Genomic DNA, 20,238 nt, shown 5'->3' with positions numbered 1-20,238 from the left:
AAAGCAGAGACATTACTTTGCCAACAAAGGTCCATCTAGTCAAGGCTATGGTTTTTCCAGTAGTCATGTATGGATGTGAGAGTTGGACTGTGAAGAAAGCTGAGCACCGAAGAATTGATGCTTTTGAACTGTGGTGTTGGAGAAGACTCTTGAGAGTCCCTTGGACTGCAAGGAGATCGAACCAGTCCATCTGGAGGAGATCAGTCCTGGGTGTTCATTGGAAGAAATGAAGCTGAAGCTGAAACTCCAGTACTTTGGCCACCTCATGCGAAGAGTTGACTCATTGGAAAAGACCCTGATGCTGGGAGGGATTGGGGGCAGGAAGAGAAGGGGACGACAGAGGATGAGACATCTGGATGGCATCATCGACTCGATGGACATGAGTTTGAGTAAACTGCGAGAGTTGGTGATGGACAGGGAGGCCTGGCGTGCTGCGATTCATGGGGTTGCAAAGAGTCGAACGTGACTGAGCGACTGAACTGAACTGAACTGAAGATCTCATTGAACTCCAGAGTTAGCTAAGAAGGTGTAGAGAAAATGCCTATCACAGTTACTTTATTCTCATTTTAATGTTAAAGGAATATGAGCAGTAATTCTGCAGTTCCCTGGGTACTTAATTTGGGATAAATAAGATGTTGGCAGGTGTTTTGAGCATCTGGCACCCTTTAACAAATTTTTGATTAATTTTTTAAACAGCTTTATTGAGCTATGAATGACATATAATGAAACTATAAATATTTAAAATACAAAATTTGTAAACTTTTGACATATATATTTACCAGGGAGTTTATTTCCACAATCAACATAATGACGCCAAAAGTTTTCTCATGTCCAAGTTACCGTAAAAAATAGCATTTTCCGAATGTCTGGAAATTTAGTTTATTTTTTCATCTTTGCTTCCGTGATTCTCTGATATCTTTAATGCTATCACGCTTACAATGTATCAGGGTTTTGGGGGGTTTTTTGCGTTAATAGTAACTACGGTGGGAATGTTAGCCTGATGTGACTTCAGTTCAGTTCAGTCAGTGTCACGAATCTCGGTCCCTACTTCTTCAGGCACTCTGTCTATCAGATCTAGTCCCTTATACCTATTTCTCACTTCCACTGTATAATCATAAGGGATTTGATTTAGGTCATACCATTCATGGTCTAGTGGTTTTCCCCACTTTCTTCAATTTAAGTCTGAATTTGGCAATAAGGAGTTCATGATCTGAGCCACAGTCAGCTCCCAGTCTTGTTTTTGCTGACCTTATAGAGCTTCTCCATCTTTGGCTGCAAAGAATATAATCAATCTGATTTTAGTGTTGACTATCTGGTGTGTAGAGTCTTCTCTTGTGTTGTTGGAAGAGGGTGTTTGCTATGACCAGTGTGTTTCCTTGGCAAAACTCTGTTAGCCTTTGCCTTGCTTCATTCAGTACTCCAAGGCCAAATTTGCCTGTTATTCCAGGTGCTTTTTGACTTCCTTCTTTTGCATTCCAGTCCTCTATAATGAAAAGGACATCTTTTGGGGGTGTTAGTTCTAAAAGGTCTTATAGGTCTTCATAGAACCATTCAGCTTCTTCAACTAACTTACTATGTTGTATTTGGAAGTAGAAGTCTCATTTGTTTTCTTTTTGTGTTAGACCAGGGTTTCTCTACCTTAGCCCCATTAACATTTTGAGTCAGATAATTCATTTTCATTAGGGGCTGTTCTGGTTATTTTGTATATTGAGCTTTTACACTCCTTATACTGGTAGTGTTCTTGCAGTTGTGACACCCATAATTGTCTCCAGTCATTGCCAAATGTCCCCAGTGGGCAAAATCACACCCTTCCACCCCAGTTAATAGTCACTCTGCTAGAGTGATAGAGATAAATCAGGTTTGATGATTTATTAATTAATAACATTTGTTTTTGCTCCATGGTAAAGTCAAAAATTTTAAGTCAAACCATCCTAAGTCAAACCATCCTAAGTCAAACTATCTGTATTCTCAACATGCTTTTTTCCTTTCTTTTCAGATCTGTTCGGGTTAGTGGTATTTCTCGGTGTTGAACCTTACTGTGTCAGACACTGGTGGGTTCGACTTCTCTATCGTCCTTATTGCAAGAAGAATCCTCATTTCCTCTACAGCTTTATTGCCAAGATAATGTGGAGGTCTGCGAAGAAAGATGTGATTGACCAAGTCAGTAGCATAAGTATTTATTGATTAAGGGTATTAGGAAAAAATTTAAAAAGAAGCAGAGTTGGGGTGAAAAGTGAAATTTCCAGGTGACTTTTTTTTTTCTCCTCTGTTTAGATCCAGATACCCCCTCAGACAGAAGAAACCCACTGGCTTCACTTTTCTCCAGTGGAAAGGCATTTCTATCACCGTCAACATGAGGTGTGCTGCCAGGATGCAGTGGTAAAACTCAGGAAGATTTCTGACTGGGCTTTGAAGCTCAGCAGCCTGGACAGAAGGACCGTCACCTCCATCCTATATCCATTGCTGAGGCTCCGACAGGCCTGCTGCCACCCACAGGCTGTTCGTGGCGAGTTCTTGCCACTCCAAAAAAGGTTTTATTATCAGTTTTCTTATACTGTAAGAGATAATAGAGCAGTGATCGACAGTATTGGGGGAAGGAAATGGCAACCCACTCCTGTATTCTTGCCTAGAGAATCCCGTGGACAGAGGAGCCTGGTGGGCTGCTGTCCATAGGGTCGCACAGAGTCGGTCACAACTGAAGAGACTTAGCATGCATTCATGCATAGACAGTATTAAAGCAATTAGCTTCCTAGCCCACAGTTTCATTCAGGGTCTTAGAACTGAGTTGTCATCTGTTTTTAGTAGTGTGGTGATTTCTCTTCAATATGGAGCCCCATTTGTGAAAGAGAACCACATCAAAATTATTTTCATGGTTTTGAACATTTTTTTAGGACTGTTGAAGGGTTTTGTTGTTTTTTGGGGTTTCTGTTTGTCTTCTGCTGCACTCCAGATATGAAACGCTTTTGTTCATTTTGTGTTATATTTTTTGGTTCTGACATCAGGAAATTAGGTAAATTAGATTCCTATTAAATATTTTCTTTATAATTATACTAGCTATATTCTTTGATTATTCCTTTCAATACTCTGTTGTCCCCAAAAATTTGTTGGTTCATCAACTGTGATAGGAACTAGCCTCTTTTTTTTTAGCACTTGATATTAAAAAGATATCCTTTCAGGCGCTATAAGAAATATAAAGAGGAATTTGACTCTTATCCTTGCCTTTGAGCAGTTTGTAGATAACTAAAGGCAAAGACAAAGATTAGTGAAAGTGTTAGTTGCAAAGTCGAGTCTGACTCTGCAACCCCATGGACTGTAGCCTGATAGGCTCCTCTGTCCATGGGATCCTCCAGGCAAGAATACTAGAGTGGGTTGCCATTCTCTTCTCCAGGGGATCTTCCTGTCACAGGGATCAAACCCAGGTCTCCTGCACTGTAGGCAGATTCTTTACCATCCGAGCCATCAGTCAAAGTTTATCGATCTCTATAATGTAAAGAAAACATTGTGTATTTCACAAGAGGTATATATGAATTGCTGTGGGGCTCCCCTGGTAGCTCAGACAGTAAAGAATTTGCCTGCAATGCAGGAGACCTGCCTTCAATCCTTGGGTTGGAAAGATAATCCTGGAGAATGGAACGAATGCCCACTCCAGTATTCTTGCCTGGAGAAGTCCATGGACAGAGGAGCCTGGCAGGCTACAGTCCTTGGGGTCGCAAGAGTCAGACATGACTGAGCGACTTAACCACCACAACCACCACTTTGCACTTTAGGGAGATTTTTCTAGTTCTGCTCTTCACTGACTGAAATGAGAAAAAGTTAAAGAATGAGAGGATCGAAAGAAAGCTTGCTAGAATAGTAAACTAATAATGATAGTGATGAAAATGGAGGTAAACAGATATCAGAGATCACAAAGACTCTATAAGAGACTGGTACTCTTGATCTTATGTAATATTATTCTCTCACTTGGAATCTTCTTTCTAGTTCTGAACAACCTGCCTTTTCTTTTAGCACCATGACAATGGAGGAACTGCTGACATCCCTGCAGAAGAAGTGTGGCACTGAATGTGAAGAGGCACATCGGCAGCTAGTCTGTGCCCTCAATGGCTTAGCAGGCATCCACATCATTAAAGGTAGAAGGTGATGCTTTGTTATCTTTGATTCTTCTAAATACTTATAATGTAAATCAAAATTATAATTATAGTTATAATGTAAATCAAAGTCTCCCCAGAAAGACACTTTAACACAGTATTAATCATAATTTAAATAGGTCCAACTTAATGGAGAGCAGTTATACAGAACATTTCCAAAAAAAAAGTTTCAATATGCTTTCACCAAACATTTCCACTTCTAAAAGTTTTTCATGTGAACAATTGAAACAACCAAAATAGTGAACAACTGAAACAACCAAAATGCCTAGAAATAGAATGGTTAAATTGTGACACATTCAAGTGGATGTTGGTCATTGACTTATAGAGTAGTATCACTTGTAAGTTCAGTCTCCCAACAAATATTGGAGTATTTGCTATGTGCTGGTTATGATTTAGGTACTAAAAATAATGTAGTAAATAAGTGTCAATCTAGCCTCATATCTGAAAAATTCATTTTTCTATAAGCATTTTATAGTATATATAATACTATTATATATATATATATATTGTTTTATCCTCATGATTACCCAATAGTTTAGCCATTACCATCCCTATTTTATTTGAGAAAATGGGTTCAAAGGGCTTAGTTGCTTTCTCAAGATTACAGCTAGGAAGTGACAAAGAATTGCCCTGGATCTCTTGATTTCACATCAGATATTTAATTTTTTTATAATCCTGTGTCCTCTTTATCAAATAGGCATTTGTAAACCTCAGTATTATACTATATAGTAGGTTGCAACTCACCATTAAAAATTTCCGATGTTGAGTGATATGTTACTTGTAAATGATCACAATAATAAATTTCAGATTTCCCAACTTGATTATGAACTGCATTTCTCATTTTATTCTGTGTTGTTATGACTCAGAAGCTTAGACAGTAAATGAATTTCTTCACTTAGCCTTTTTTCTAGTCTCCTTGTCAGACTTGTCTCTTTTCCCCTGCTGTGAAATTATGCACAGTATGGGAATTGGGAGGGTTATTCATCTGATCATTGTCCAAACACTGTAGCACTCTAACAGGATCAGCATTTGACTGGCTCCTGTGTGGCAAAATACCATGCTATGATGTAGCAAGAGGTGCATCACTGCTCTTTTCAGGTAGTTCCCACTGCTTTCTCACTGTAGTTATTCGTCTGTGGCTGGAAACTATTGCTGATTGTTAAGAAGAATTCCTATTAGAAAGTCCGTTAATAAGTGGTATGTCTAGTCTCATTTAATTGTAATTATAAACTTAACTGTGGGGGATTAACTACTTTCAGTTTCTAGTTTAATTCATAGTAGTATATTAAATAATCTACATTTTTAAAAGTAACATTACATATTTAACTTATATAATTTAAACTCTTCTAATATTAGAGACCAGATAGTACAGATATGACTTCTAAATGAAATCTAAAATTAATATTAAACTCTAAAGGGATTCACATATTACATGTGAATATATATATATATATATGATATACAGTGTATATTTTAAGGTCCTCACTGATTATGGTGTTAAAAACATGTTATTTCAATTTTGTGTACTATATACATGAAATATATATGTGTGTATGTATCTACACACACATACACACACATACATATATATATATATAGAAGTGTTTTAGGTTCATTTTTCTGAGAAAGAAAGCTTTTTTTCCTGATCATCACATACATTTTTCATTTCTACATGTGTTTTTTTGGAAAAAATTAGTTTGGCAGTATCGAACCAGTACAATTTGTCTAGTTGTTAATTTGTTTAGTGCCATCAAGTGGCAAAGAATGGGTATTTCCATATTTGGCTTATATTTGCATAGCTTATTGAATATGGATATTTTATCCATATTGGTCTGGGAAAGACATAAAAATATTTTTTTTCACTATAAAAAATCTTTTTTTTTCACTAAGTAGTGAAAAGAAAACAGATATTATAATGAATAGCTCAGTTTCATCTGCTTTTATTATAGTCTAGTCATTGTACCTTCTTTAAAAGGTATAATAATTATGAAGAGAAAGTTGTTAAATGAATTGTTCTTTATAAATGACAGTATAAATATTAATGGAATCCATATGTCTTTTGAAAAGCTAAAGAGAGCTCATTGTGTGAAGATAATTGTTACTCCTACATTATAATGCAACTTTATTATTGTGAAAGTAATCTGCTTTATAAAAATGAATAGAGATTAGAGGACTTGGCAAGTACTGTGAAAATGTGTGCTTTAGAAAGCTTTATATTAAATAACTGGTAGAACTAGATATAAAACAGTGGTATAAAAGCAAGTGTTTTGTGCAACAATATGAATGTACTTAATGCTGTTGGACTACACTCTTAAAAATGGTTGAAATCGTAAATTTTATTTTATGTATACTTTACCACAATAAAATATACATATATGGAATCAGCTTTAACAGAGAGAAAGTGTGTGTGTTAGTCACTCAGTCATGTCCGACTCTGCAACCCCGTGGACTGTTCTTCTGTCCATGGAATTCTCCAGGCAAGAATACTAGAGTGGGTTGCCATTCCCTTCTCCAGGGGATCTTCCTGACTCAGGGATTGAACCCGGGTATTCCGCATTGCGGGCAGATTCTTTACTGTCTGAACCACCAGGCGCATATATATATATATAGAATATTCATTATGGCTGTGAGCAAAATTCTAAATCCATGATATTAATGAAACTGGTTCACAGTTTAAAATAAGCAAGTGTATGCAACGATCAGGATAAAAGCTTTTTCCTCAGCAAACTGAAATTAGAACATCTCTTTATCTTTTTCTCCCTTGTGTTTCATGATTTTGCCACTGTTAGATTTTCATTTTATTGTATGTATAAATTACTGGTTTCGAGTTTTTCCCCAGGCAGAAAAAAAGATAGGTTGCATTAGTCAGAGCCATTAAAAATGTTTCACCTCTCCTTCACTGAAGTCTAATGAAACTTTCTGAAAGAATCAGGTAGTAAATAGTTTAGGCTTTGTGAGCCATAAGATTTGTGACAACTATTCAGCTGTTGTAATACAAAAGCAGCCACAGATAGTACGTAAAGTCCTCATGACTGGGTTCCACTAAAACTTTATTCATGGACCCTGAGATTTAATATCATGTAATTTTCACATGTCGCAAAATAGTTTTTTTTTTTTTTCCAGTACTCTTCTCTAATTTTATTTTATTTTTAAACTTTACATAATTGTATTAGTTTTGCCAAATATCAAAATGAATCCGCCACAGGTATACATGTGTTCCCCATCCCGAACCCTCCTCCCTCCTCCCTCCCCATACCATCCCTCTGGGCCGTCCCAGTGCACCAGCCCCAAGCATCCAGCATCATGCATCGAACCTGGACTGGCAACTCGTTTCCTACATCATATTTTACATGTTTCATTGCCATTCTCCCAAATCTTCCCACCCTCTCCCTCTCCCACAGAGTCCATAAGACTGTTCTATACGCAAAATAGTTTTATCTTAGTTTTTATTTCAACTATTAAAATTTAAAAATAAATTCTTAGTGTGTAGACCCTACAAAAATACAGTCAGATAAGACCCATGGGCCGTAGTTTATCAGCTTGTGCTTTTGTACTTTTTTATGACTTTATTTGTATGAGCTACTTTTTAGGTATAACAAAAAAAAAGCGTAAATCTCTTAGACTAACTGTGAATTATATAACCAGAAATAGAAAGAATTCTAAATTTTTGAAATGTAGTTATAAACTAAATCTTTCTGGCCTAATACCAACAGAAACAATACCTGTCAAGAAGAGTGCATTATTTTTCTGAAAAGTACGTGTACATTGGTCATAGTGTTTTGAATATTTGTTTATAAACACATGTAAGTACCCTAAATTTGTCCTTAATTTCAAACATCCTAATAACTACTGCTTGGAAGTCATTAACTTGAAAAAGAAGAAAAAAACATTGTTTGTTTTTTAGCATACTTTTAAAACATTAAATTATTTTATTGGTGTTCTAGGTCTGTGGAATTTTAACCCCCAAGAAAGGGTGCCATCATCAACTTTTTTTACTGGGGCAGTCATATTAATACCAACTCAAATTCCTTTTCGTAAAAAATAAATAAATTAGGGAGTTCTAATCAATGCTGTATTTTTACAGTAGGTGTTTTTAGATGACTTTGAGAGCTAAATACATGATTTTCTTATTCTTTAAACATATTTTGATTATCCAGGCGAGTATGCTTTGGCAGCAGAACTATATAGAGAAGTGTTGCGTTCATCTGAGGAACACAAGGAAAAACTCAAAACAGATTCACTGCAAGTAAGTAAAACTAAACAGTTTCAAACTGTTTGATCTTTGTAAAATAAATTTTCTGAATATTTAAGAGGACGAAAGGTAACAAGTGGAGTGAGTCACAGTCCCTGGGGATAAAACTTAAAATCCATGTTCTCTTAACAAGCACCCAAGATGTCTTTTTGTATAGACCCAAAAGTTTGAGAAACACTAATATTCTGTCTACTCAGGCCAGTATTGGCCACAAGGCTGACTAGATAAGCCTAACCTACATTAGAAAAGTAGCTCAAAACATTCGTATTTCAAAGAATGGCATCAGTTTTATCACTTTTGCATATTTATATCAGCGTATTTATTTACATGATATTCAACAAAAAAAGAAATTGAGTTTCACTCAGCAGTGGAACTAAGTAACAATAATACTTATCCAATGGTCTTCTAATTTAGTTTTTGTAGGTCTCTTAGGGAGATTTGGATATTTGAATTGTAACACTTAAATGTGAAATTTCTTCTTGCTTCTATCAGTGGATCATATAGACAAGACTCTAGCTAAATGGTAAATAAGATCCGTTTTATGAATCCTGGTAAGTTTAGGCTTGAGTCCCAAGTGAGGCTTCTTTTTTACTGTTCAGAACCTAGGCCTTGGAACCTCATGTTCACCTGTGTCTGAGCAGGTGTTAGGAGGAGTGTATGGGGGAGGGGGAAGAGGAGAGAAAATTAAATACTGGTATCCTTATATTATGTATGCATGGATGAGGATTACAGAAGGCTTTGGACCTTAAGCAAATGTGTTTACCTTACGAGAGAAGGAGCAAGTTGGAAGATACTGTGCTCCTGAATAAAGGAAACAGAAGTGGGCAGGTGAGTCCAGTGCGCCTGAGCTCCAGTGAAGAGTAAACCATCAGGCAGCCTGGTTCTTGCTTTGAGTCACAGCAGCTTAGCCTGCTGACCAGGCATAACCCAAGGAATATCTAACTCTGTCCAGTCAAATTAGCCACTCCGCTCTGTTGGGATAAAGGTGTAAACGAACAGAGAGAGAGGTGTTCCTCCCAGTCCATTCCACCAGTTTGTGCAGAATGCAACAGAAGCCTCAGTACAGTCACAGACCCAATATCACAGTGAGATGTCTGGCTTATATTAATATTTAATACAGAGATTTAAGATGGAGTTTTCTCCTTTATTCTACACCATCTGCACCTCCAGCCCCTCCTCTTTTCAGCCCTTAAATTCAACAGATCCAGGTCACAGCCCTGTTTTCTTATGTATTTCATTATCTTTGGTTTTATAATGTCATAAATTGCTAGGCTCATCCAGACTTATTTTCCAGAAGAGGAATAAGTCTATCTAGTCAACCTTTCTGCTTTACTGGACTTACTGGACATATTCATATTTCCCCATATAGACAAGTGCATGTATAAGAGAAGAAGTTACCTATTTAACATACTTTGTTAAATACATAGACATGTTTCATAAGACCATATATTTTAACTGAAAATTTACATCATTATGAATTAAGATAATTACAGTAAAACTGACTCTGAAGAAAGTTGGTATCTAAGTTATTTTTAAAGGAAAAGAATCCGATGATTTGGCCTTAAATGCATTATTAGTGTTCTGTATGCCTTAGTGATAGTAGATTCTCCCCTTAGAGTCCACTGCATTGGCTGTCATAATTGCTGCCTTTTGTGTGTTTGTAGAGACTTCATGCTACCCATAACTTGATGGAATTGTTGACAGCCAAGCACCCAGGGATACCTCCTACCCTGAGAGATGGCAGACTTGAGGAAGAGGTAATTTTTTTTTTTTTTTTTCATTCTGCCTATAAAAGAATTTTTTCTCAGAGTTCATGTTCCGGCTAATTGATACATCCTAGGAAATCAAAAGGTAATCATGTTTCTTTGCTGCTTTGATGTTCCAAACTTTGCTTTGATGATTTTGGGTGGCATAGAATAGCAACTTTCCATATTATTTTGTTTCTTTGATAATCTTGCAGCTGTGTGGCAACTGCTTGTTATAGATATGGCTGCTGGTAGCCAACAGCACAGGATGTAAATAAACAACAAATTAAAGGAAATCATGTTGATTTGATGACAGACCTGCCAAAGGTTTAGTTTAGTAAAAATAAAGTTTTCTACCTTTTCCACCCTTCAGTGTATTATTTGAAGCAATAAATAAACTCAAACTTTCACTATAACTTATGTCCTCAAAGAAATTCCTTCTGCAATGAATATTGCCTCTCATTAGAAACAATGACGTAAAATAGTTTTAATACACTTATGCCAATTCCCCAGTGAATTTTTGCCTCATTAAAGATCAGAAAGATGGCAAACCTAAAAGCAAAAGAGTAGTAGATGTGTTTGAAAACTACTGAACCTGTAAATGGAACCTTTATGTAAATTAAGAGGATAAAAAAATGAGATTTTGTAAGTATGTACTTGTAAGTAAGTATGTAGGTATTTTTTAAGTATGAATCTAGCTAGATGCTAGATAGTAATCTAGCATCAAGTGTATGAAATTTTCAAGTGAAAAAGTATATGAAAACTTGCAAGTGAAATTTTATTCCCAATGCAGGTGTCTAATCTTTATATGTAATCAGGCACTCTGTTAAATGCTTTCAGTGACAGGAAGCTCTCCGGGAGACAGTCCTATCTATTAGTAGACAGCTCTAATGACCAGCTAATTACAACCAAGGAATTGTAATGGATATTAATTGGAAGGTTGTGACAGGAAGAGGAAAATTGCATCATGAGGTGGAGGGTTCATACTATGTAGATGTATTTCCAAGGAAATCACTTTATCACTTTGGCCTAACTCTTACATGATATGAAGCCTTGGTATTTCAAAGCTGGACGAAATTCTAGAAATCATTTCCACCACCTCTTTTTGTAGATGAAGTAACTAAAGCCTAGGAAAATGAATGACTTCATGAAATTGCTGTTGTTGTAAGTCAGGAGTGGTCTACTGTTGGCAATTTCTTATGGCTCGTCCCACTACTGAGTGGAGTATTGGGATTTTCAGTTCAGTAGTCTTTCCAGTTTTTCTCCCACTGTCCACATAGCCTCTGATCATCCCCTTTCTTCATTCATAAAATAGTTTCCAGAGTCAGTTAAGTATTTCAATTAAATGGACAAAAGTGAATTTCCCTAAGTTTCCTAGTGGAAACTTACAGGAATAAAGTTTTTCAGTGTTTCTGTTGCTTTGCAAATAACATGATCCTTTTTGTTTTGAGAAGTTGAAAGGGCCCCAATTTTTTAATCCTTTTTGTATTAATCTTCTAGGACTGCCATAACAAAATACAGACTAGGTGACTTAATAGAAGTTTCATTTCTCACACTCATGGACTGGAAGAATTACTGTTGTTAAAATGTTTATGCAGCCCAAGCCAGTATACACTTTCAGTTTAATTCCTATTAAAATTCCAATGGTATTTTTCACAGAAATAGAATAAACAATCCAAAAATCTGTGTGGAACTCGAAAAGATCCTGAATAACCAAAGTCATCTTGAAAAAGAAGAACAAAGCTGTAGGCATTATGCACCCTGATTTTAAGCTATATTATAAAACTATAGTATTTAAAAGAGTATGATGTTGATATAAAAGCAGATACATAGATCAATGGGAAAGAACAGAAAGAGCCCAGAAAGAAACCCACCCACATATGGTCAGTTAATTTATAAAAAAGAACCAAGATTCAGTTCAGTTCAGTCACTCAGTTGTGTCCAACTCTTTGCAACCCCATGGACTGCAGCACACCAGGCCTCCCTGTCCATCATCAACTCCCGGAGTTTACTCAAACTCATGTCCATAGAGTCGGTGATGCCATCCAATCATCTCATCTTCTGTCGTCCCTTCTCCTCCTGCCTTCAAGCTTTCCCAGCATCAGGGTCTTTTCCATTGAGTCAGTTCTTCACATCAGGTGGCCAAAGCTGGAGTTTCAGCTTCAGCATCAGTCCTTCCAGTGAATATTGGGGACTGATTTCCTTTAGGATGGACTGGTTGGATCTCCTTGCTGTCCAAGGGACTCTCAAGAGTCCAGCACCACAGTTCAAAAGGATCAATTCTTCGGCACTCAGCTTTCTTTATAGTCCAACTTCCACACCCATACATGACTACTGGAAAAACTGTAGCTTTGACTAGATGGACCTTTGTTGGCAAAGTAATGTCTCTGCTTTTTAATATGCTGTCTTGCGTGGTCTTAACTTTTCTTCCAAGGAGCAAACGTCTTTTAATGTCATGGCTGCAGTCAGCATCTGCAGTGGTTTTGGAGCCCAGAAAAATAAAGTCTGTCACTGTTTCCCCTATTTACCCATCTGTTTGCCATGAAGTGATGGGACCAGATGCCATGATCCTAGTTTTCTGAATGTTTAGTTTTAAACCAACTTTTTCACTCTCCTCTTTCACTTTCATCAAGAGGCTCTTTAGTTCTTCACTTTCTGCCATAAGGGTGGTGTCATCTGTGTATCTGAGGTTATTGATATTTCTCCTGGTAATCTTGATTCCAGCTTGTGCTTCATCCAGTCCAGCATTTCTTATGATGTACTCTGCATATAAATTAAATGAGCATAGTGACAAAATACAGCCTTGACGTACTCCTTTCCCACTTTGGGACCAGTCTGTTGTTCCATGTCCAGTTCTAACTGTTGCTTCTTGACCTGCATACACATTTCTCAGGAGGCAGGTTTGGTTGTCTGGTATTTCCATCTCTTTCAGAATTTGTCACAGTTTGTTGTGATCCACACAGTCAAAGGCTTTGGTATAGTCAATAAAACAGATATTTTTCTGGAATTCTCTTGCTTTTTCAGTGATCCAGTGGACGTTGGCAATTTGATCTCTGGTTCCTCTGCCTTTTCTAAAACCAGCTTGAACATCTGGAATTTTGCAGTTCACGTATTGCTGAAGCTTGGCTTAGAGAATTTTGAGCATTATTTTAATAGCATGTGAGATGAGTGCCATTGTGCAGTAGTTTGAGTATTCTTTGGCATTGCCTTTCTTTGGGGTTGGAATGAAAACTGACCTTTTCCAGTCCTGTGGCCACTGCTGAGTTTTCCAAATTTGCTGGCTTATTGAGTGCAGCAATCATCTTTTAGGATTTGAGATAGCTCAACTGGAATTCCATCACCTCCACTATCTTTGTACATAGTAATGCTTCCTGAGGCCCACTTAACTTCACATTCCAGGGTGTCTGACTCGAGGTGAGTGATCACACCATCGTGATTATCTGGGTCGTGAAGATCTTTTTTATATAGTTCTTATTCAGTAGGGAAAGGACAATCTCTCCTTTTTTTTAATTGAAGTATGGTTGATTTGATACGGGGCTTCCTTGATGGCTCAGATGGTAATGAATATGCCTGCAGTGCAGGAGATCCAGATTCAGTCCCTGGGTCGGGAAGATCCCCTGGAGAAGGGAATGGCTACCCACTCCAGTATTCTTGCCTGAAGAATTCCATGGGCAGAGGAACCTGGGAAGCTACAGTCCAGGGGCTGTGAAGAGTTGGACACAACTGAACAAACTAACACTACTACTACTACTATAGTTAGTTTATGAGACAGTATACAGCATAGTGATTCAGTATTTTTATAGATTATACTTCATTATAAGCTATTGCAAGATAATGGCTATAATTCCCTGTACTATACAATATATGCTTGTTGCTCTTCTGTTTTATATGTCGTGGTAGTTTGTATCTCATCCCCAGATTTGTCCTGTCCCCTTTCATCTCCCCAGTGGCAACCAGTAGTAGTTTGTTTTCTATATCTATGAGCCTGTTTTTGTTTTGCATATATATTCATTTTATTTTTTAGATTCCAAGTGTAAGTAATATGATAAAATATTTGTGTTTCTCTTTCTGCCTTGTTCACTGAGCATGATATTCTCTGCATCCATCCATGTTTCTGCAAATGGCAGAATTTCTTTCTTTGATTATAGCTGAATAATATTCCACTATAAATATTTACAGCAGCTTCTTTATCCATTCATCTCTGTTGATGGGCACTTGGGTTTTATCGTGTTAATTGTAAATAGTGCTGCTCTGAACATCAGAATATATGTATCTTTTTGAACTAGTGTTTTCATTGTTTTTCCATCTGTATACTCAGGAGTGGAATTGCTGAGTCATATGGTACAATATATAGTTTTTTTGAGGAATGTCCATACTGTTTTCCTTAGTAGCTATACCAGTTTACATTCCCACCAAGAGTATGCAAGGGTTCTTTTCTCTCCATGTTATCCCCAACACTTGTTATTTGTAAACTTTTTGATATAGTCATTCTGACATGTGCGAGGTGATACCTCATTGCTGTTGTAATTCATATTTCTCTAATAATTAGTGGTTTTGAGCATCTTTTCGTGTGCCTTATTAGCCATCTCTGTGTCTTCTTTGAGAAAATGTCTGTTCAGGTCTTCTGCCCATTTTTTAATTAGGTTTTTTTTTTGATATTGAGTTTTATGTGTTGTCTATATACTTTAGATGCTGACCTCTTATCAGGGATTTAGATATTAACCCCTTATCAGGCAGTTAAAAAATAGGCACAGGATAGGAATAGATATTATTTCAAAGAAGACATACATATGGCCAACATGCACATGAAAAGATGCTCAACACCATTAATCATCAGGGAAGGCTAGAAGTCTAATACCAAGGTATCATCAGGGTTGGTTGCTCCTAAAGATTCTCTCCTTGGCTGGTAGACGGCTGCCTTCTGTGTCCTCATATGGCCTTTTCTCTGTGCACTTGCATCCCTGGTGTGTCTTCCTTTTCTTTTAAGGACACTAGTCATTTTGGATTAGGGCTCCCCCCTTATCATCTCATGTATGTGCATTTACTCAATCACTTCCTTAAAGACCCTGTATGTAAATATAGTCACATTGGGGGTTCGAGCTTCATCATACAGATTTTGAGGGAACACAGTTCAGTTCACAAAACCTGTGTTAGTGTATATTCTCAAGTGTTCTAAACTGAAGTAATTCCAAGGAATTATGATAACTGAATGAGACAAGAAATTCTAAAATGTATTCCTGCTTTGCCTTATAGTTTAAAATGTTACTGTTCTTCCTCCTCCCATTTTTTTTTTTAATTAAAAAATTAGAATTTGGAGAGCAAATCCTTGGAATTTTTTATATTATATGACTTACAGGTAAATGTAAGTCAAGGTGGCCTCCAGATAAATTCTCTTCAACATACATATTAGGAACTTCTAGCATGGGTTTTTTTTAATTTTTTTAATTTCATGGCATCACTGACTCGATGGACATGAGTCTGAGTGAACTCCGGAAGTTGGTGATGGACAGGGAGGCCTGGCGTGCTGCGGTTCATGGGGTTGCAAAGAGGTTGGACACAACTGAGCAACTGAACTGAACTGAACTGAGCATGGGTTTTACATTCTCTACAGTATACTTGAGTTTAATGCTTAAGTTAAATTAAACAGATTTAAATAAATAAGCACACTGTTCTTGAATCATACTAGATTATTTTCTTGACCTGGAGCGAAAGTTTATACTTGTTTCATGTTTCAACACAGGCCAAACAGCTACGAGAGCATTATATGAGCAAGTGTAACACAGAAGTTGCAGAAGCCCAGCAGGCTTTGTTGCCTGTGCAGCAGACTATCCGTGATCTTCAGAGAAAGGTATGTATATAATTTTCCTTACTTACATTTTTCTCCACATAATGTGTGAAGACCTTCCGGAGTGCGAAGTCAATTGGGCCTTAAAAAGCACTACTGTTAATAAAGTTAGTGGATGCAATGAAATTCTAGCAGAACTATTCAAATCCCTAAAAGATGATGCCATCAAGGATTTGCATTCATTATGCCAGAAAATCTGGAAGACCCAGCAGTGGCCACAGGACTGGAAAAGGTCAGTCCTCATCCCAGTTCCCAAGAAGGGTACCACCAAAGAATGTGCTAACCATCAAACAGTTGCAGTCATCTCTCAAGCTAGTATGGTCTTACTTAAAATCTTGCACACTAGGCTTCAGCATTATGCGAACCAAGAACTTCCAGATGTCCAGCTGGGTTTCAAAAAGGAAGAGGAACTAGAGATCACATTGCCAACATTCAGTGAATTATAGAGAAAGCAAGGGAATTTCAGAAAAACATCTCTCTGTTCATCAACTACGCTAAAGCCTTTAACTGTGTGGATCATGACAAACTGTGGAAAGCTCTTAGAGAGATAGGAGTACCAGACCACCTTACCTGTCTCCTGAGAAACCTGTGTGCAGATCAAGAAGCAACAGTTAGAACCCTGTATGGAACAACTGTTTAGTTCAAGATTAAGAAAGGAGTACGACAGGGCTATCTGCTCTCACCCTGTTTCTTTCATCTGTATGCTGAGCACATCATGAGAAATGCCAGACCGACGAGTTACAGGCTGGAATCAAGATAGGCAGGAAAAACAACAACCTCAGATACGCAGATGATACCACTCTAATGGCAGAAAGCAAAGAAGAACTAAAGAGCACCTTGATGAGGGTGAAGGAGGAGAGTGAAAGAGCCAGCATAAAACTAAATATTAAAAAACTAAGGTCATAGCATCCGGCTCCATTACTTCATGGCAAATAGAAGGGGAGAAGGTGGAAGTAGGGACAGATTTTCTCTTCTTGGGCTTCAAAATCACAGTGGATGGTGACTGCAGCCATGAAATCAAAGACGAATGCCTCTTGGCAGGAAAGGGATGACAAATATAGACTGTGTTGAAAAGCAGAGACATTACCCTGTCAACAAAGGCCCACATAGTCAAGGCTATGGTCTTCCCTGTGGTCACGTATGGTTATGAAAGCTGGACTGTAAAGAAGGCAGAACACCAAAGAATTGAGGCCTTCCAACTGTGGTCCTGGAGAAGACTCCTGAAAGTCCCTTAGACAGCAAGGAGATCAAACCAGTCAGTCTTAAGAGAGATCAACCCTGAATATTCACTGGAAGGACTGATGCTGAAGCTGAAGCTCCAGTATTTTGGTCATCTGATGCGAACAGACAACTCATTCGAAAAGTCCCTGATGCTGGGAAAGATTGAGGGCAGAAGGAGAAGAGGGCGTTAGAGGATGAGATGGCTGGACAGCATCACCGATGCAATAAGCATGGACTTAGGCAAACTCCAGGAGATGGTGAGGGACAGGGAGGCCTGGCCTGCTGCAGTCCATGTAGTCTCAAACAGTCGGACACGACTGGGACACTGAACAACAACAACATTTTGGTTTATGTTCTGATCTGGGGAGAAACTTGAGCTTTCTTATTATCTTGGAATTCTTAGCACCTAGTATAGTGAAGTGAAAGTCGCTCAGTCGTGCCTGACTCTTTGCAACGCCATGGACGATACAGTCCATGAAATTCTCCAGGCCAGAATACTGGAGTAGGTAGCCTTTCCCTTCTGCAGGGGATCTTCCCAACCCAGGGATCGAACCCAGGTCTCCCGCATTGCAGGCGCTTCTTTACAGCTGAGCCACAAGGGAAGCCCATATAGTACCTGGGCCACAATAAAGGTTTATTTGCTGTTAACAGTGTTTATTGATTAAATGAACAGATACAGAGATAAATCACCTATTTTGAGGTTATTCTCTTTGATTTCTTAAGGTATAGTGGGGTTTCCTCTACCCTTGGTACATAACAAGTTGTCTTTTGAAGAAATTAGACGTCCACAACCTTCTTTTGATCTTAGATGTGCGTGTTTCCAAAATCTTTCAAGGTTTGGAATATTAGAACTATAAGTATTTTTCTTATGAAATATGTGCCATTTGTCATTTCTAAAATTTCTCTTTCATGAAGTCAATCGCAAAGTTTAAAGAGGAGGCTACACAAATACACTTTTAGTCTTTGATTTCAATCAGTTACACCACGTGTTATTCTTCCTAATTCATTAATTAATTAGTATTCAGGCATATAATTTTATTAATTACCATAGATTATTCATTGAGTAGAATCTTGTTCAGTTAGTTGAGGATAAGCATGAAGTCTTTATTATGCTGAGAAAGAAACCTGTTACCTTTTCAGATATATAGAGTGAATACTGAATTTTAAAGTATTTTTTTTAGCACAGCTTTGTTATACATGTATGTACAATAAATTCTCACTCATTTAGAGTAATCATGAAATAGGTGTTCTATTTAATTATATATGCAGATGTTGTATTCATTCATTGTATAGCCAACATGTCTATTTGTCTCCCTACTACTATTGTGATTTTCCTGAGAGTGGCATTTATTGTTCCTTTTAGAACCCTTTTCAGTGATAGAAATATAGTGAGTACTGAAAAGATATTAATTATCTTGTTTACAGATTCATTCTAATTCTCCTTGGTGGCTGAATGTGATACAAAGAGCAATAGAATTTGGTATTGAAGAGGAACTTGCTCAAAGAGTGAGAAATGAAATAACCAGCAACTACAAGCAACAAACTGGCAAGCTTTCTATGTCGGAGAAGTAAGAGAGTAGCACAAAACAGGATAATTATATTAGTAGTCATCCCAAATATTCAGATCATTTGGTATTAAGAGTTCCAGTTAAAGATCATAACATACTGCGGTTATGAACATCTGAATTTTATATTTTGTTAAGTGTATATTTCAAACCAAAATATGAGGTATAAATCTAAAAGATAAACCTTTTTTCCTTTATATTAGTCATTTTTAAATGTTTTCTTTTTTAGTGTGCTTTTTTTTCTATTTTTTTAATCTGCTTGAAGTATTTTTTTGTATCTTTGTTGGATAAAGTTGCTTAAAACCAAGTTGAAGCAGAGTTTTGAAATAGGTTCTGTCTTGGAGATTTTTGCCCTTGGGGTAAGCCATTCCCATTTCCCTATGTCATTCATTCCCTGAGAGCTAAGCTCATAGTGCCACAGTGAGCAGTTTTATATTTTAGAGTCTTTGTCTTCCCGTCTTTCTTCTTATCAACACTTAAAATTCTTTAAGATAGATATATTGGATTATTGCTCTTGATGTATGAATGGCGAATAATTCTTTCCAAAGAACAGATATACTCTGTCAAAAGTACCTTCAGTGGTTTAACCGAAAGGGATGTCAGCCTAGTGTGGGGAACTTAGGTGTTGTGGCAGAACTGGATTCTGGGTGGAAGGATGTCCGCCTCTCAGATCACATCCCAGTCAGAGGTCAGCCTTGGCATTAAAGCTGGTTTTCAGTGAAAAATTCAGTAAGAATGTCTGTTAAATATTTAAAGCATTTTCCTGTGCTCTTCTAAAAACTTTTCCAAATGTCTACTACCACCCTAAAAAGATATGCTCCATTTTCCATTTGTCACTATTAACTTGGATGTACCTTAGTATAATCATTTTTTTCATCATATAGAATCTGATATACTTCTCATTTCTAAAGTATATGCAGTATTCAGTTCAGTTCATTCACTCAGTCGTGTCTAACTCTGCAATCCCATGGAATGCAGCACACCAGGCCTCCTTGTCAATCACCAACTCCCGGAGTTTACCCAAACTCATGACCCTTGAGTCAGTGGTGCCATCCAACCATCTCATCCTCTGTCACCCACTTCTCCCACCTTCAATCTTTCCCAGCGTCAGGGTCTTTTCAAATGAGTCAGCTCTTTGTATCAGGTGGCCAAAGTATTGGAGTTTCACCTTCAACATCAGTCCATCCAATGAACACCCAGGACTGATCTACTTTAGGATGGACTGGTTGGATCTCCTTGGAGTCAAGGGACTCTTAAGAGTCTTCTCCAACACCACAGTTCAAAAGCATCAATTCTTTACAGTCCAACTCTCACATCCATACATGACCACTGGAAAAACAATAGCCTTGACTAGACGGACCACTGTTGGCAAAGTAATGTCTCTGCTTTTCAATATGCTACCTAGGTTGGTCATAGCTTTTCTTCCAAGGAGCAAGCATCTTTTAATTTCATGGCTGCAGTCACC

At 37.5% G+C, this 20,238-nt stretch overlaps 1 protein-coding gene across 2 annotated transcripts in view; it reads left to right on the top strand.

Annotated features, from left to right (window-relative positions):
• The window catches only part of SHPRH (SNF2 histone linker PHD RING helicase, E3 ubiquitin protein ligase), a 91,030-nt gene that overhangs the window by 28,372 nt on the left and 42,420 nt on the right, over window positions 1–20,238 (top strand). For both annotated transcript variants that reach the window (XM_010851496.1, XM_010851497.1), the window contains exons 12-18: window positions 1,997–2,160; window positions 2,275–2,531; window positions 4,006–4,127; window positions 8,303–8,391; window positions 10,062–10,154; window positions 15,883–15,990; window positions 18,634–18,776. In XM_010851496.1, coding sequence (XP_010849798.1) covers window positions 1,997–2,160; window positions 2,275–2,531; window positions 4,006–4,127; window positions 8,303–8,391; window positions 10,062–10,154; window positions 15,883–15,990; window positions 18,634–18,776 — 976 coding nt within the window. The remainder of the gene's footprint in view (window positions 1–1,996; window positions 2,161–2,274; window positions 2,532–4,005; window positions 4,128–8,302; window positions 8,392–10,061; window positions 10,155–15,882; window positions 15,991–18,633; window positions 18,777–20,238) is intronic.

The sequence above is a fragment of the Bison bison genome, unplaced genomic scaffold (genome assembly GCF_000754665.1).
Source record: "Bison bison bison isolate TAMUID 2011002044 unplaced genomic scaffold, Bison_UMD1.0 scf7180017864303, whole genome shotgun sequence".
Lineage (NCBI taxonomy): Eukaryota > Metazoa > Chordata > Mammalia > Artiodactyla > Bovidae > Bison > Bison bison.
Note: the sequence above shows the minus strand (reverse complement) of the source record. Positions and strands in the feature narration are given on the sequence as shown.